Source organism: Nyctibius grandis, chromosome 16, assembly GCF_013368605.1.
Source record: "Nyctibius grandis isolate bNycGra1 chromosome 16, bNycGra1.pri, whole genome shotgun sequence".
In the NCBI taxonomy this organism is placed as follows: domain Eukaryota; kingdom Metazoa; phylum Chordata; class Aves; order Nyctibiiformes; family Nyctibiidae; genus Nyctibius; species Nyctibius grandis.
This window is the reverse complement of record NC_090673.1, coordinates 7,084,279-7,103,584: the sequence shown is the minus strand read 5'-3', so window position 1 is coordinate 7,103,584 and position 19,306 is coordinate 7,084,279. Positions and strand designations below refer to the sequence as shown.

Below are 19,306 nucleotides of genomic sequence, written 5' to 3'. Positions count from 1 at the left end.
ACAAAATCCACATCCTTCCAGCACACAGGGAGAGGGAGGTGAAGCAGAGCCCCATGGTTCTCTGCCCACCAGGACAGCACAAACACGCTGGGGCCCCAAGAGGTATTTTCATGCCCCAGACTGTCTAGCTGCAAAGTAAGTGGTATCTTACCAAGGTACAGTAGATTTTGTCTCAAAGCCATGGCAGGTTAGAAGACACTTGGGAAAGGTGAGCAATATACATGTGCCAACTACAGACACCTATTTCACCCTAAAATTCAGGATCTAAGCAGATCCAGAGCTTAATCTAATTTAGAAAATTCCCCATGTTGCTTCCCTTTCAATAAGAAAACCAACACGAAAATGTAGTTTTCATATGAACAGTACAAAGCTGTAACTAGCAAACTTCAGAAATAACGCTGATCTTCACCTTTAGTCAATTTGAACCAGTGTAATCTGGTGCCAGGACAATTCTTGCTCAACATCTTATCAATAAATAAATTGACCCACAGAGGTCAATATTTAAAACAACCTTCCCAAACCTTGGTTTACCTATGAAAATACGGTTTTGCTTGTATTAAATATTTAAAGTTAAAAATTTCTCCTGAACCAGAGTACCACCACTCTGGAGTTCTCAGGCTGCACCGTGAATCACACATTTTGTATTTAGTTTAGAGAAGGATTACCTCTGTCAATCAGTTCCACTGAAAAATGACAGCATGTGAGAACGAAAGAGAGAAAATTATACAAAAGAGAAAGACATTTGTTGAGAGTTGGAAAGGAAACAAGATTCCAAGCACATAAAAAGAGAAGATAAAACAAAGATAAACACAGGCAAACACACTTCAACAACATCACTCTACAGTTATAGCGTGACTAGAAGTTGTGCAGAGTAAAGTCAAGCATCTGACTCCTGCCTCCTCGGGCCCTCGCCTGCCAGCGTGACACTGAGCACCTTGCTGGGCAGGGCCCTTTTCATCGTATAGACACTGAAGTGCAGGCGGCTGCACTTTCCTTGGGTGGCTGCTTAGGCGTTGCTGCCTGCTAAGGCCTGTGGTTAAGCTCTTGTGCTCCATCTGAGGAGAGAAGCACACCATCCCCAACGCTTACCATGGCCCACTGCCTAGCCTTGATCCTCATCTGATTGTAGCTGCGCTCTTCGGCGTACAAGGCACTCATAAAAGCACCGATAGATGTTCCTCCGATCATGTCTACGGGGATGCCAGCTTCAATCAGCGCTCTGATAACTCCCACTTGGGAGCATCCCCTGTGCCAAGAAAAGAAAAAAAAAAAGCCATTATCAGACAAACAGCCATAAAGACATGAATGCCACCTTCTGAGGGAACTCGAGTGCGCACTAGCTGAACCGCCAATCTATGGCTAAACAAGCCTCAGTGCCAGAAACAAACAGTATGAACGCAGGAATCTTCCAACAGACTCTGAGGGTCCCAGGACATACAGACCACCCAGCCTGACTTCAGTATGAAAGGCAGCGATACGAAAACAACAGCCAAGGATCAAGCCAGGGGATATCGTGAGGAAAAAGTTAACAGGGCTTTAAGGGAGCAACGCATCAAAAACTCTACCAGGGTTCCTCCAAAGCAGCCAAGAACATCTGGATTTCAGAGACCTCTCCACAAGTTTCTCTTCCAGTGATTCTGCAAGGAAACCTGGGATCACAGGATGGGTCACCGAAGGGATTAATAATGAATTTGAAGATGGACAACAAAGAGCAGGAAGAGACAAACAGCAATGAGAAGGCCGAAGTTTCGTCTGTACACAGACCCAGGAAAGGGGCAGATGAGGAGGCAGCGTCCAAGGATGATACAAATTCCTTCAGGACAGTAAATGTATTCCTTGATTTCAAGAAGTGCAGAAGGAACTCGGAGCAATGATGGAGTCAAGTGATGAACAACAGATGAACCTCAGTGCTGACGGGACAAGAGAAAACCAGAAGTAGCAATGCCCCTGCAGCAATGAGCTCTTAACTACCTCTGCTCACACACAGAGGTTTTGGAACCACTGTGGATATTCCCTGAAAAATATTCACCCAGTGTTCAGTGGAAATTCAAAAGGCAAATCAAAGAAACAAGAATAAAACAGTAAACACAAGAACATACATCCATGATGCACCAGCATTTTGAAAACTGCAAGGAGGCTCAGACTTCTCACTAAAAAAAAAAAATAATACAAAAAAATAGCAGAACTAGAAAATGACAGAGAAGCACAAAAGGTGACCAGAATATGGAAAGGACTTCACGTGCAAAGAAACTAGACTCAAATCTTCGACTGGGGAAGATCGTGACTGATGGGAGACATGCAGGGCCAGCCAAGGATAGCACCATGCAGAAAGTTTAATGTAAAGGAAAGAATTGACACACATGTAAAGCACAAATTGGGGAAGCCACAGTTATCACATGCTGAAGAGGTCAAATCACAGATGGATTCAAATGCGGACTGAATGAATCAAAGGCACCAGGCTGTCAGTGGCTACTCAACGTGAAAGATCAGGTGCAACCTTGCGTTCAGGAAGCTCAGAAGCTGCTAATTGTTGCAAATACTCATTTCTGAAGCAAATGTTACTACCTACCATCAGAAAAGAAAGCATAGGTAGGGAACATTTGATCTGATCTTATAAAGAGCAATCCCCTAATGGGAGAGGGATCCCTGTCTGCTCTACAGAACCATTACAGAAGCAGAAAAATTAGTAGCAGAGGCTGATTGCTGCCTTATCAGTAGAAAATTATGGCCTCTAGTTTCAAATGTTTTGTCCAATTAACATCAAGTCACATCAGTTAGTTCATTCCACCTGGATGGATGCTTTGCAGTCTAACCCATACAGCTGTAAAATCCTCCTTTTCCCATTTTCCTCCCATTTTTCTCTCCCTCCCAGTTTGCTCTATTTCCATCCTCTTTCCCCTTGCTGTTTACATCCTATAAATACTTGCTAACAGCTGCCAAGTCCGCCGTAGGTGTCATTTGGCCAAGCTATGCTGAACACATTCTTTCCATCTAAATAAATCCCCTCCAGCTGCTGAAATGCTTTCAGACAGGTTCTCGGTTATACTGGTGTAAATTACTTCAATGACCAATCTGTGCTGGTGTAATCCAAGAGCAGAAAACGGCTCATTTAGCTTTCCTCTCCAAATTCTCCTTCCCTTGCTTTACTATTGCTTCTTCTTCATAAGATGCCTTAAGTTAAAAGAGTATTTTTATCCCTGCCAGAGGAGCCCATTGTTTTTAGGCTATTTTTGCAATCTGCTTCTTGCACCTGGCACTTGCTGCTGCCTCATCCCTGCGTGTAAGTTACTACCTGACACTGATGTTTCGCCGAGGAACAGACCTATCCAACCTGCTTTCTGCAGAAGGCCTACATCATGTGGATTTGTTAAGACATGTTAAGTACTGTAAAGCATTTCCTACATGGAGGACAATTTTAAACTGGCCAGGACTAGCCTCAGACTGGATTCTCTCCCTTTAACCTCTTCCGAAACTGGATCTCCTCATTCATGCGTTTGTGCATCCATAAAATACAAGGGATTTGATGTGATCACTCTGATTGGCTTTTACTTTGCTGCATGATGCCCTTGCATGAATAACAAAAGATTATTATCACTTCTATTGGCAAGCCATCACCTCTGTGTCGTGCATCGGCAGAGTCCCTGCCAATATCCACCTAAACGTGTAACAGCCACGAATCTCCAACAGAAGCAACAATTTCAAAGGGCTGACCTGCAAGATGGGAATGAAAGTACTTTTCTTGCTTGGAAAGGGACCTCCTATGAACTGCCAGACTAAACTATGTTTCATTTATACATATCTACAAACCTGATTCTTCCAGTTCCACCATCCTGAACAGAAGCGTTTGTGACTGAATGTACCCGCGCAAACTAAAATCCCAAAGAAAAGCAAATGTGCCCAAACCCACCCCATTTCTCCATGTACCACCCAGCCTCCTCAAAGACATAAACAGGTTTTTTTTCCCCCCTCCCTACAGTTTTAGGCCATCATTACCCCAGCAACGCTACTACATGAAACTTTTCAACAACTCCTCACGGTTGGTTCCCTCTTGGCCACTTCTTCGCAGCTCTCGGCGCACACAAACACGGGCAGGCTGCCAAGGGAAGCTGCGTGCGGAGCCGGCGCTCTGCCAGGCAGCACGCGTCCCGCTCACTGACAACTCGCCGGTGCATCACGGAGAGCCGGTGTGGGCAGCTCTCGTGCTACAACTAAAGAGGAAAAGAAATTGAAGCCGGGAGCTAAGTCCCTGTTAACAGAGTACTAGAGTAGAAGAAAAGGGATCGTGCACTTCTTGTAATACCAGGCACAATTTCACAGGGGATTTGTCCCATTTTAGGGCAACATGTGAAAATACAAGTGTTTGGCAAGTGAGTACAAAGGACAATTGCTTGTGGCAACACTGTTTGTACACATCAGTGCCACAGCACTCGTGCGGAGCAGAGGAAGGGACGGGGAAATCTCTGGTTACCCGGCTGACACGGAGCTGAATGTCACTTACTCCAGAGGTAAGGAGGCACAGGGGAGTCCTCCTAGATAGAAGGAAGGAGCTCAGAGGGGACGCACAGTGTGTCGCTGGAGCTGCACATGCCGCTGTCCTTTGCCTAAAGCCGCCTGATGGTGCAGCTGGATGGAGCATTTCCCTTGCCAGGATTAACGCCTGTCCCCAGGACAGCGACAAGGACTCCTGGCACCAAAGACAAACGACCTAGAAGATTACTTTCAAATAATTTGCACCAGACCCCCAAAGGTTTGCCCAAGCAGCGCAGAGTCTATATATTAACAAAGCCTCTTTTCCATCGTACATCACTCCCTAGGACAGGCCTGATTAATTAGCGCCCTTTGCAGAGAGAGCGGAAACGGCACCAGTCAGTTCGAGGAGGAACTGGAAATAAGAGCCACGCTCCCTTTTCACCCCTGCCATTGCCTCGCAACCTGATCTGAGCCAGGCAAGTCACGGGCTGCTCCGTGCATCAGCTGCCCTGCAGTGCCGCTTACCGCGCTACTTGCCAAACTCGTGCTCAATGTGCTTAAAAAGCCTCCCAAAGCAGTGCTGTACTTCTTGAACTGCAAGCACCATTTCTTCTTTACTACTAACGGTCACAAATAAATGACCACAAAGCAGGGAGGGGAGTTATGGGGTTGAAGACATGCTTCCTTGAAATAACACAGCCCAGCAGAGAGCACAGCTCTTCTGGCAGAAGGTCTTGCAGGAAAATTCCTCCTCCTGAAACAAGCCCTTGCTTTCATCCCCCAGGGAAATGCCACTGGCATGTGACTGTAATGCACAAAGGCCAGAGCACAACTGATAAAAGAAAAATTCTTCTGTGAGACGTGCATGTGCCTGCTCCTCACGTGCCTGCCAGAGCTCAGATTAGATACGACTCTCAGGAAGAAGCAAATGCAGCAGGACAGTTCAGATTAAAGCGTCAGCAGGAATACAGGCTGTCCTCCGTGCTCAGGTCAAGGGGCTGAAGAAAATACAATTAATACAAAAACAGAGACTGTGCACCAATATGTTCTCCACAAGCCACGTTTAACACATCAATAGGATGTTGCCTGTCAGCGTTAGGAAGAATAAACATGATACCATGAGCACACAGAGACGGGACACTCATTTTTCAGACCATGACTAATGGAGCAGCAAGGTAAGGCTGCAGCTTGATCACGCTGCACCCCTCCAAAGTCCACTTCAGTTTCAGAAAGGATGAGAAAATACAGCTCAGGTATTCAGCCTCCCCAGCACCCACCTCTCCTAACTGACTCATCAGGATGAAGGAGATCTGACTGCACTGAAGAGATGTTATTTCCTTTGGTTTAAAACAAGATTAAGGTCATGGCTGCTGCAGAGCTCCATCGTGTCTCTAACCAAAGCCGCCCCAGAGCAGGATACACAGCTTGCTGCACCACCTTCCTGATGTATTTAAATGGCAAAGTAGGTAGAAAAATAGAGAAATTGCCAAGGGGACTTTACTGAGCTCCGCTAGAGTCTAACAAACCTGAATTAAGGCTCCCTCATAACCTTAAAACTCCTGAAGAAGCAAAGCTATACAAATAAAAACAGCTTTTCCTTCCTATAACAGCTTTCATTCAAAGTACGTTACGAGCAGTTGTCAGATCACCCAGCTTACGGGGCAAGCGCAGATGAATACGTATTTACTACATCCACTTCAGAGACGTGCAGAAGTGGTGTGTCGGACAACGATTCCCCGGCGCCGCTTTGAAAGCACTAGAAATAAACCGAAGGTGACTGAGCTTCCAAGCCCACAGGAACGGACAGCATGTCCCGAAACACCACCAGGAACAGCACCCGGGCTCACCTGCACTTCTCGTCCTGGATCCTGAAGCTGGGGCTGGTTCCTGAATCAGGTCTCAGACTAACAAATACAGCTCCATCCACTACAGAGCTGTTATCAATAACATCTTTTGTGGTGGTGTTGTTAGACACCTCGGTCATTGTATTGGGGGCGTCTATAATGTCTAACTGAGGATTAGACATGATTTAAATGAAGGGTGGTATCTGGAATACTGCGGTATCTGGAAATGTGAGATAAAGAGAAGTTTGTCCTTTATACAAAAAGCAGCATTTTTTGGTACGTGTTTTGTTGCTGATCCCAACATTGAGGGGCACGGTCACATACCTAGAGATCAAGCAACTCTTCTGCAAGTTGCAACTCCAGTTGCACCTTCAATCTTCTGCAACAATACATACAAATATCGCTTTGAAACCTAACCGCACTTGGATCTTCCCAATAACATTATTTCCCAGCTTTCCTGACCATAAAACTTCCCAGTGTCATAAATTTGCCAGAATAATTACAGTGACAGCTGACAGCTCAAAAGGATAACAGCAAGCAGTACTACTTGTGCACTTAGAAAGAAGTTTCCAATCAGGACAATGTTAATTAATTAATGAATTAAGCCCCATTTCTAAGCTAAATAAAGGGAATAATCCCACATTACTGGGTTCTCACCCCAACAACCAGCTACCAACAGGATCCTTCCCAGCAGCTGCCCTGAAGGAACCTTTCTCCCATCCACTGCCCATCTTTCAAACTGTCCCCAGTTACACACGTATTGATTCAGAGACCTGAATTCTTCCTGTCCTCCCTCCATTAGCAACAGCCTCGTTTCATCCTCCCACTTAGCCTTGCCCTCAGATTCCCACCGTGTCCTTAACTCAGGATAAGGAGCCTTTTTCCCTTCAGCCTTGCCATGCTATAGAGATTAACCCTGCGCATCCAGGGCTACACAGGCACGTTCTGCAGAAAAAGCAACTCCTATTTATCACAACGCCAGTGAAACTACTTTCCTGCAAGAAAATCCAAATACAACATCCCTTTAGCACTGGTCTTGTTTCTGCTTTATACACAAACTATAGAACAAGCTTTAAACTGAGAGATTTGTGTCTGACACAGAAGTAAATGAGGAAAAACTGCTCAGCCCTTCCAGGAGGGCTGTCAGGTCTACCCAGTCCTGGGGTGTGAAGGGATACATGAGTAAGCCATTGGAGGGGAAAAAAAACACTAAATAAAGCCAAAGTAAAAGGAAATCAGAAAATGCACCAGGGTTTTTGTTTTCTGATCCCATCTGCCAGCAGCACGCTCCGGTAGGTGCATGCAGGAGGAGGGAGGGAAGAGAGGCTGAACGGCAAACTGCACCCCTCCATCGCTCCCTGCTTGGGGATGCCAAACAAAATCCTGTCTCTTACTCCGAGCCAAGAAAGAAGTCAGTTATCTGCAAAGAAAGATAATTTCTTTGGAAAACAAATATATCCTCCTTCCCCCACCCCTTTGAGACTGATTTGTGAGAAGTCTTAAAATAACCCACTCTGAGCACAACATCTGGAAGCTGCAGAAATAAGACAAAAGCAGAGCACTTCAAAGAATTTAACTGTGATTTTACTTACAACTTCTCTAATTTCCTCTTTCTTAACAGGAAAGCTCATTGCCCAGACAAAGTTAGACAGAGATTCCTAAAAATCACAGTAATACAAGAGCTTTACCATCTTCCTGAAAGCACGTGGACTGGCCAAAGCAGCATTACGACTGCTACGTGGAAAGTGCTCCCTCAGACTTGCAGCTCTGTAACACGGCACACGTTTTGTCAGCTGATAAAAAGAGATGTGAAACCAGGAATAAGAGTTAAACCACAACTCCACCATCTCCTTGTTTAATTTCATCTGTATATCAAAGTACTGCTATGAATAAATGAGTTTGGTGGGTTGAAGAGTGAAGATCAGGACAGGACAGTCCAAATAAACCGCTTGCAATTAATTTTTATTTTGTTTAAGTCATAACTTTAAAGTAGATGGCTCCCAAGCTCCTGCTGCTTGGAGGATTTAATAGGAGCCATTAAAATCTTCAACCTCCATGGCAAATGGGAGCAAATGAGCAATTACATAGGTGCTACAGATGGGAAAAAGAAAAATCAGATCATTAAGCATTACGTGGGTGCCAAGCCATATGAACACGGCTTTTACGTGCATGTGATGACCCAACTATTACACAAGTCACCGAGCAATTAGCAGTCAGATCTGATAACAGCCACACAGCTCTGTCTGGGTTTAAGACAACTGCACTTTGAGGCAGAATTTTGAACAGATGCATAAACACGATTAATATGACTGAGCTCTCAGGCAATACACAAGACAGTCCGTCCCTGAAGAAATCAAAGCCAAGCCTCTCGGGAGCAATCATGCTGCAGTGTATTACCAACCATTTGCAAACAAAGCCCGAAGCCGTCAGGACGAGTTCACAGCCATGTCTCATGAGGTTTTCTCAACAAAAGCAAATACTCAGAACTCACTGTTTTATTTTTAGGACTTGGGTTTTGTTTGTTCAAACAATATACTCTAGGGCTGACCTGGATAAGACTTAAATTAGGTATCCAAACATAAGTTATCATCATCTTTTCCAAGGAAGAGCCCACACATTCCTTATCTTTCTCCTTCAGCCTCTACAAAACAGCATCAAAAGTAAAAGACCAAGTCAAAGGTGTAACTTTATCTTTAAGGATAAAGAGTTTAGACTCTTCTCTGTTATTTTAGCTCCTGGATATTGCCCTGAAATCAAATCTGCTTTTTGAAAGACACAGGGGATTCAGGAGCCTGACTGTGTGGCTGACACTGGAATTCAGATTTCGGTCTGGTTTATCTGCACTGATGCTGCCTGACTGTTGGGAGAGAGAAAAAGAACAAACAGGAACTGCATGAAACCCTCACTCTTATCTTGCATAAGTAGAAATTAGGAAATGGTGTGAACTGAGTGCAGAAGGACCCAATCTGTGCCAGACTGGCTCCGTATGGGACTGCCAGACACCAAGCTGGAGACAGGGACCTTGGCCAAACCCAAGCAGAGCCCAGCACCACTGACCACCGCTCTCCACACCACCAAGGCTCCTCACCTGCCTCAGGATAGTGCTGGACCCATGTTTGCTCTACAGCATCACACATCACCACATCCAGCCATTAACCTTTCCATGATGCCAGGAAAGCAAACACACCCTCCAGCTGATTAGGACCTGGCACATCCTCAGACTCAGTTTCAGAGGCAGCTACTCAGGAACCCATTGGCTTCCATCAGAGCCCCTCTCCTACAGCATCTCTGCACTGTGGGAGAAGACATCAGAGCTGGCGCTGCCCAGAATTGGCTAGGGACGACAGGGTTTGCTTGTGTGGGCTCTTTGCTGCCCAGAACAGGCGAGGACACTCTCAAACCTCAGCAGGCCCTGCAAAAATGTTGACCATGTCTTGGCACTGTACCCAGACAACACAAACAGCGTTACCAGCAACCTGGTTATTCCTCAGCCACTGCACGTTGGAATAAAGAGTTAACTTTATCATAGTAACTGGGCTGGATGTCAGATTTCAAGCAAATTCCCCAGACACATCCAACCCATGAGATGAGAGCGTAACTCCCTATGCACTGAGAGATAACAACACCCTGCTAAAACCCCAAACAATTCCTAATGGTAATGTTTATCCTTTCCTTCTGTTCCATGTAAGTGCTTCAGAGCAATTTATGAAGGGTGACCTGCACAGATGCCAAAGTAGAGCCGGCAAACGCCTTGTTTTACAAAAGGAGAACACAAGTTATAAGCGTCTAAGCCATTTGCTCAAGCCCATGAGATATCAGGAGCTGAACACGAGTGAAGTCCTGACTGCCCATTCCTTGCTTCAGTGATTTAACCCTTGATAGCTGCAGTAAACTCATGACACCAGGAGCACCTCGGAGAGGCTGCTGTTGCTCTTTCAGAGCTATCCTAGCCAAGGTCAGAATGAAGAACAATGGTTTTATCAAGAATTTTGTTCCATAATTTACTTCAGAACAAGTGCTTTATCAGACTATGTTTTTTGAATACTTCAAAGAATCCGAATCTAATTTTCACACATTTTCAAGCTGTCAGCCCTCTGTTTACTGTGAATTTTAAGCACTGTGAGATAGAGGTAACAAAAAAAAGGGGACAGCTGCACCCCATTATAAACCACTGAGAGCAACCTTAAACATTGCTATCAATAATCTGTTTGCAAAACACAGTGTGGTCCTAAAGCTCACTGCAGGATCTGAGAATTATTTCAAAGCCAAGCGCATTTCTGTTAAGTTGACAAATAAGGGCACCCCCCAGTATGGTAGAAGCAGTTGACAAACTACATTTTTTGCAGTAGGTCCTTTGAGAGACGACTTGAAAGCAAAGACTGAGAAAGGGAACTAAAGGGCAGATACAAAGAAAACAAGCAGGAATGACAGTGGAATGAATGACTGGGTAATCTTCGGGCTTGGATGTGTCAGAAAGGGAAAACAGAGACTTGCAGCCTAACAGAGACATGGCCAGGTGGAAAAAGAAAAAAGGTAAATAGATTATATATGATCTAGATAGGAATGGAAGCATGGAGAAGACATTATTAAGCAAGTTCTCAAGATGAGCATTACCTGTATTCTCCAGCACAAGGAGAAAAACACCACCGCAAACAGCATCACCAGAAGCCTGGTTATTCCTCAGCCACTGTGCACTAGAATAAAGTCCTGGCACATTTGGTCTCCACAGATCCCAATCCCTCGTACCTTGGGGTGCCCCTCATTAGACTCAGTCTATGTAAAGTTCTGAACCCAGCAGAAGAGCTGAGGAACATTTGCTGTGTTCCAGCTTACGTAAGGAACATCAAGAGCTCAGGAAATCCCCATGGGATGTTCTTTCATCCCTTCTGTAATGTCTATATAGAGCATGTTTAGGATCCCATAGGGAAAAACACTGCTCTCTGTTCTTTATGACAGTATTTTCAGGCAGCAAATTCCTTCCCTCTCCCCCTACACATTCTTTTTACAGCACATTGTCTGGGTGCTTGTGTCAAGTTTAAAAAAGCAACTCCCCTCATGCTTGCAGTTACTCCCCTGTATTTGAGGTACAGTAATTGATCTTACAAGTCCACCATCTCCATTTCAAGTACTGCAGCTCTGCAGTGGTAGCATTAAGACAATGTCCATGCACACACTTCTCCCACTGATAGAAGTAAAAAGCCTCATACCACCAGTTATCCATCTTAGTTGAGGAATAAGAATTAATCTTCCTTAACTGCTGGAACTGAATCCGAAGCACCTGTACCATAAAACTTCACACAGTCTCCCCAGGAGATTCTGTTATTGCCCAAGATTGAACATCAGGGTTTCATAGCCACGACGCTGCTATCACCTGCACTGCAGGAGAAGCAGCTACAGCATGGAAAGCGCGTTGTCTGCGTCATGGGAGCAAACTGTCCATCCCAAGGACAGCACTTTGGCACATCATTTCCACCTCAAATTTCAGCTCTTTATTCCTCGGATGTTTCATCACACACTGAACACTGGGCTATGAGATGTCAGCTCCACCACTGCACTACCAGCCAGCCTGCTCCACCCATGGTGTCCAAACCTCAGCCCTGACCTAGGAGCCTTCACTTTTATTATGCCCTAGAAGACTCGCTAAGCTTACACATTTTCCGTGCAGCCTTCCCTATTTCCAGGGAACAGGCATGCTTCTCTTTGCTTTTGTGGACCACGAAGCAAAAGACAACAGTCCAGGAGGGATCTCAGTCGCTAGAGAACTTGCACAGCCACAGCTCCCGGTGCTCCTCTCGTCAGCAGCAGTGCTGGCAACCAGACCTTCCTGTGCTGCCGTTTGACCTTGGTCAACAATAGCCCCCCAAAAGAGGAGGTTTTATTTTCCCTTCCTTGCAGCACATTGCCCCAATAAGTCCAGCTGTTGCGTTACCATGTTATGCTGCTGAGTACTTGCGTGTTCATTAATTTTGGCCTGTCAACTTTTCCTTAATCAATTCAAGCAAGGGAAAGAAAACAGTGACTTCATAGCTTCTCTCAGAAAAAAAGCTGAGGAGAATTTCACAGGAGGTGAAAATGGAATTTCTGTTGCCTGCAGCGTATCCTCTTGCCAAACACTGAAGATCTGCATCATGCAATGAAGATGCAAAAGTTTCTCAGAGTTGATGGCAAAATCCAATTAAGTAGGAAGCATCAAGCAACTAAATACCAGAGTAACCACAAAACACATCCTGTCCTCAATTATCATGGGAAGAAGATAGAATTAAGAATCAGTCTCCTCTCACCCGGGATGAGACTACAAGATTTTTGTACATTTTAACACTCCTCTCCAAGTTAGAATAACAAACAAGACAGAAAAGCAAAACAAACCCCAAAACATACTAGTGTCTTCATTAATCATTTCTGACTCCTCACATGAGCGTACTGCAAATTCAGCCTCTGCACTCATGCCAACACTGATACCACTTAATTGCCGAGACTGTAATTAAAGTACTGCATTACAGGCCACGGAACATCAGCAACACGCCCCCTCGTCTGCTAAATGCAGTCAGGAGCTCCCCAGAGGACAGCAATGGCCAAAGACACTCTAGCAAGAATATACCATCTTACAGCACAGCATTTACTTGCTTTCGAGTGTTTTACATGGATAGGCCAGGTCATCAATACCCAAATTCAATTCCTTTTTAAACAAGATGGAGCAGGGGAAGCGCTACAGGGTTTGTTCATATGCAAGGGCTCCTCACCTCCTAGCCAAACTGGCATGCTAAAAGCAGGCATCAACACTGAAAAAAGGAATATGACCTTCTAAAGTTCTCAAAATGATTGTTTCAAGCTTTTCCTTACGTTATGTGGGGAGCTTTTCTTCAATCCTTCTCTACCGTGATTGTTCAGAAACACAACAGGGCACAGGGATAGCTGGGAAACCTCTCAACGTGCTGCCAACATTGGACCCAGCCTGCAAATAAGAGCTGCTTGTACCTGCACTGGGAGATGCACATGTGCATCCACCACATTGCAAGGTGGGTATGGGCATGCCCTACCTTCTCCTTGCTTGACCCATGTATGTAGGACAATCTGACCTGTACATCCCCTGGTTCCTTCCAACTGCAGAATGCAGTTTTGCCCGACCTGACTCTGCTTGGGATTACTCACAAGCTGCAAGTCTTTGTCCCAGTGCAGACTGAGCACAAACAAATTCTGTCTTTGTGCCTTCTGGATGAACAGCAGTGCTGAGGGATCTGGTAGCAGAGAAGGTAAGCAAGACTGATAAACAGGTTTTTACTCAGACTTGCCTGAATAAATTGGAGTTGCAGCCAAACAGTAAAGCCTCCTTGTTTTATTCTTTGTGCATTCAGGGGTCTTGGAGTCAAACACTGACGGTGCAGAAGGCAAATGTGATCTCCTGAGAGCAGAACAATTATGAGATCTGCCTCTTGGGCACTCTTCCAGTCTTTTCACCATCGGGTAAAGCCAGCGAATCAGAAGATAAAGCCAGGCTTTAAGGAGCACAGAGACCCAAGTCAGGCTCAGTGCAGCAGCCAATAAATCACCAGGTGGTAGATAGACCTGCACGTCTGGCCTTCTCTAAAAGCACGGAGTGTGAGCACCCTGCACGTGGCACAGGCTTCAGGAGCACAGACAGACGAGGCAACAAGCGGGTTCATCAGCCACAAATATCTCCCTAACAAGAAAGGCATAACTTGCTTCTCCTATGCTGCTGCTTTTATTCTCTCTTTTCAGAGGGCCAGAGCTTAAAATAAAGAACAGGCAGAAAGAACAAGCTGATGAAACAGGTCGACTGCCCAAAATGAAAAGGTATGAGCGTGAGTCAAATCCTTAGAGTCAGCAAGAAAGCACTGTGGAAAAAAAAAAAAAACCACAAACTACTTGATATGTCAAGAGCTAAGGTGAAATAAGGAGCTTGAGAGAAAACTAAATGGAAAAAGGAGAAAAGATGCCCTGATGAAGTACCTACAAATATCCTTCAACAGCAGCTCCCCGGGGAAAGCTTAAATGCTCTGCCTGAAGGAAAGGGCAGTGGGGAGAAGGGAAAGGCACGGCATGCTGCAGAGCCCCGTCCACCCACGCACCAAGTGTCACAGACAGGACAGGACGTGTGGACTCCGTGAGTAAAGGTCTCTGGCACCACGAGCGTCCATTCCCTGGATGAACCTGCAGCTGATTATTATGCCTTATTTCAGACAGCACATCCGAAAAAGGCAAGTAACTTCTTTTAATAGCCCTTTCCTTCTCAATAAGCATCTCATGTATTTGTATCATGGATGTTACTGCAAATACAGTTTCCCATCAAAATAACCAAACGGGAACAGGTCTGATGCTCTGTGTTCTCCCATTATGCCTACGTGGAACAGGCACGTTGGACCAAATCCACTCCTACAATAATGACGTTACAATCAACGACAAAGCTTGTCACCACAGTTTTGCTTAAGTCAATCTTCTGAAACAGCACGACCCGTTTTTTTTTCCCCAAAGCCCTAGGGATTCCTAGATACTTCTGTATTATTTACTCCCCATAAATTTTAGTTTTCAAACAGCTTTGCTAAGATGACTATAGAAAACCAAAGAAAGGGTGGGCTGTACGTGGGGTGGCTGAAGGTCATGAGAGTGATATGTGGGAGGGTTTATGCCTTTGTTGCAGGATTTGATGTGTCATTGCTCTTGCAACTACATTTCAAATGTATTATTCTTCTAAACGCAAATCCCCTTTCCCTTCCCTCAAACTCCACCATGTTTCTAACTGAAATTAAGTTAGCACTTCACAAAAGCAAACCACTATAATTTTAGAACTGTATCACTTCGATTTGTTTTATTTTTATAGTCACAAGAGAAGGAAAACCTTTAGTTCCTATGAGCCTTTTGTCATGACAAACCACAAAGATAATTACTAGGAAGCTGCTCTGGTAAAACCTCCCAAACTGCCTGTCACTGGGAAGGGAGACAAACATACCCAAAAATAACAACTAAATAATTGATATTAGTGGAGTCACAGAACACAATACCTTGAACAGAAATAACCACCAGCCAGCACCCTGTAACTATTAGCTCACTCTGGTTTTTGTGACCAGTATGATTCATGCTTCTAGAACAACGTAGGAGGTTACTTTGTGTAGCAGATTATCCAAAGGCTATGCTAACTATCAAGAGTTGGTGCAGCGACCTGTCAAAACGGTTTTACCTGGAATGGGCTTTAATCACAGGATGACTTTAAGGACCTAGTGCATAATCCCTTGAAGTTCCCTTGTTAGTAGAAGTGGGGACCTAAGAACTTACTTTGAGCTGTGAACCTTCCAAAGGCAGATTTTTACACAGTTCAGAGTAACTTTGTTCTCTCCCCAGTCTTAATTATATTCTCACTTCAAAAACAAATCTTTTAGAAATCAGTCTTTCATCTCACCACAATTTAGATGACAATTCACCTACAGAAACAGCATTCTGTGCCTTCCCATTGAACACACAATGCTCACACCATCCATGTGCCAAGCCTGAACCCCTAGAAAAAGCATTCTAGTCCATGACATAAATAGGGTTTCAGAGAAAGAAGAAATTATTGTATTTATCCATTCTGCCATTTAATCCTCTTGAAGTCCTCCATATTGCACAGATGCAGAAATGAGCAAATTAATGGCTAATGGCACACAGTCACGTTGCTGAATGGGTGGTGTGCATCCAGAAAGCCTAAAGCCAACACAGTAACAGTGCAGCGGAGGAGGAGAACACAGGACCAACAAACAGGCTCAATAATCCTGCTCTTTCTTACCTCTGCTCTTGAAAACCAGCAGGTGGTAGCTTGCAAATTAAGTAGCAGAACAAAAAATAAATAGTTTCGCAAAAATTACAGGAGTGTTTACAGAAGGAAGAAAGGAAGGGAATGAGCAAGATGTGCTGCCAGGAATACAGAAGTGCACATATATGACACAGGCTTCAGAACAGACAGATACCAGATAGCTCCTAACAAAAAACCCCACAAGAGCTTTGCATCAGTCGATTAGAAGCCTCCTGAGATCCCCAGATTAGGTAGAAGCTCCCCTCCTCTGCTTTACTTTGTGGCTCCACAGGATAGTGCTTATCTCAGAATGAAATACTGAAATCATCTTAGGTGAGGAAACTGTGAAAGCAAGCGGGATAAAGGCATCTTCTCAGACACTCAAAGATTAACAGCCACAGCGCTGGCTGTCTCAGCATCAAGTGACTAATCAGAACAAGCTGTCACAAAGGAGCACTAACCTTTACCGTAATGAATACTCCCCACAAAACACGCACTGGCCCAAAGACAAAAATGTGATATTTCTGTGGATTTAAATAGACAGACTACATGCAAATTATATTTTTTATTTTTGAGAACAGTACTTCAAAAGACTGTTTTAAAGAAGGGCTTTAAGAACACGGTGATGAAGACAACGAAGACAGCGCTCTCGTGAGACGAAGGGCTACGAAATTCTATATCTGTCTCAACATAAAACTCTCAAAGTAAAAAGGGATTCCAAAGAAAAACATCAGTAATAGTTTATTTCCAAAGCTCACTAGGAATTCAGATGGAATTCTAATAAAGTGTTCAGCACACACCTCGCCCTCACATCTGCAAAAATACAATCTTTCTGTAAAGTAAGGCTGTCAGCAGTGTATGGGTACCTGGGGTTTTGGGTGATTATAAAGAAGAGAACATCCTCCCATTAGAGGACATAATTCCTCTTACTGCTCAAACTTTGAAGAGCTTTGAAATATTGTGAGACATTTTCTAATATAAGAATCCATAGGGGGGGAAAAAAAATCCATAGCATAGGCCAACAAAAGAAAGCAGCGTCATATTTAGTGCCCTGGTCATCTCCTGGTATTAAGCCCAACTTATGAGAGGTCTCAAGAGGTCACAAACACTCATGTTCCTCTGCAGAAATCCAAACACAAATCCACACAGCAGGTTAAGTTTGTGTAAGAAAAGCAAGTCCTCAGCGTCTCCCCCAAATGCTGCTTACAGAACAGCGCTGATTTTACAGGATGCCTATTATCCTGAAGAACCTGTCACGGCCCAGTGACAGTGGTGCTTGAGGACCTAGCAGCAATGCACCAGTGTGCCCAGGAGAAGCCACCTACCTTGCTCCACCACCCCCAAGCACCAGTGCAATGGCGTTTCCAGTCAGGACACGAGCCAGGCGAGAAAAGTCGGAGTGACGGTCTGGTGGTTTCTGGAATACGCGTTCGTACATCTCTATCTGCAGAAGAGAGGCAGAAGATGGTCATTCTAAAGGCAGGGTAGAGTCTACTGTTAAAAAGTGGATAGCTGTTCTTCAAAGGAAAAGAGGGTTAATGAACTACCCAAACAGTTCTAGCGATCACATGCATCTCATAGTAGCTGGGAGAATTTCATCGTAGTACAGTATTTTCTTTGGAGCTATTTCTCTTTCTTGACAAGGGTTTGAAGTTACTGGGAAGCATCCCAAGTCTGCCTCTGCTTTACCTTTAGCATGGTTTTCACCAGCATAGGGATCCTCCCAATGAAAAGAACTCCTCCGCCTGTACACACCCATCAATATGACCTTGAGATAGTATGTACTGTCTTCAGCCACGTGTGCATCCATAAAGACGACATGAGCCCCTTACCCCTGCGTTTCCTACGGTAAATTGAGGCCAAACAGATTTAAAGAGAACCCTATCTGTGTAACAGTCAGTTGCACATCAGAATATCATGTAGTATCATTATGTCAGGTTACCTTTGATACATGGATTACAGATAAAGTACTACAGCTAAGGGACCAGCCACCAAAGCAGGAATCTCTTACCAGCTTGGGCAGGCTTCTTTTGGAAAAGACTCTGCGTGGACAGTGGAGATGGACATGAGCAGAACACCAGCTCCGCATGTTGAGCCATTCCACAGTTCGGGAAGGGAGAGGCCCATCCTCCTTATGCAGCAGGACAAGTTGCTTCTGGGCTCGGACTGCGGTGTTCTCCAGCATCCTCTCCAGCTACAGCACGTTATACACACCAAAGGAATGGGGGCATCAGGTATTTACTGCTCCAGGATCAGTTTAACAGAATACTGTATTGTGAAATACATATATATATATATATATACACACATATAATATACATGCGACCCCTATTCCTATCTGAATCTACAGATAACTATGCACACTCAAACAAGATTGACTTAGACAACTACCCTGTTAGCTGTGGGCTTACATGGCATACAGAACTCCAAAATCAGACAAGGATTCAAACCTGACTACTTAAAAGTGAATGCTTTTTACCTAAAACAAACTATTAAATGCACAGCACAGACACACACTGTTCATGCAAAATGAGATTGCTTCCCAAGTCATACTTAAGCCTACAAATGTTCAGCACGTGTTGTTCTTTCACTTCTAATCAGATCACTTTTGCCTCCTTGCATTCCTTATTTTTATTTTTTTTTTGTTGTTTTAGGCAACTGATGGAGACTTGCTTTTACTGTGCTTCCTGCCTCCCACACACAGTCATGAAGAACCAACACAGAGTGACATGCAAGAACGCTGCAGATGGTACCAGTCCCGGGCTCTTTGGAGGTCAGACACAGCACTTCACTATCCCAAAAAACCCACTTGTGACCTCATTTTTAAATTTCTTGCAGATTTTATGTGTCTGGTCAAATAACTTTGGTAATAAAATACCAAAAATAAAAATAGATAGTAAGGGGATAAAAAAATGCAGCTTACAGTCTGTAATAAAATATATTAAGTTGTTCATACAATACAATCGATATCTACTTTTTCCTAGGCACACATCATGAATTCCATCCAGGCAGGAAAGAATTTCTCTCTCTATCTAGAGATCCTGCAAAGAAATTCTGGGCAGAAACGCAAAGCTTCAAAGCAATTTGGCTTTTGATTTACCATTGGCCAAAATGACTCTTTAGAGGAAAAGAATTTAGTTGGAAATACATCTATATAGAACTTGCCATTTCAGAGGATCCTCGTTCAATTCTTTTTCAATTTATAATACAC

General features: G+C 44.3%; 1 protein-coding gene across 4 annotated transcripts in view; it reads right to left on the bottom strand.

Annotated features, from left to right (window-relative positions):
- Nucleotides 1–19,306, bottom strand: part of PNPLA7 (patatin like phospholipase domain containing 7) — a 117,093-nt gene that overhangs the window by 29,754 nt on the left and 68,033 nt on the right. For all 4 annotated transcript variants that reach the window (XM_068414086.1, XM_068414084.1, XM_068414085.1 and 1 more), the window contains 3 exons: nucleotides 18,107–18,289; nucleotides 17,421–17,539; nucleotides 1,090–1,246 (listed from right to left, as the gene is read on the bottom strand). In XM_068414086.1, coding sequence (XP_068270187.1) covers nucleotides 1,090–1,246; nucleotides 17,421–17,539; nucleotides 18,107–18,289 — 459 coding nt within the window. The remainder of the gene's footprint in view (nucleotides 1–1,089; nucleotides 1,247–17,420; nucleotides 17,540–18,106; nucleotides 18,290–19,306) is intronic.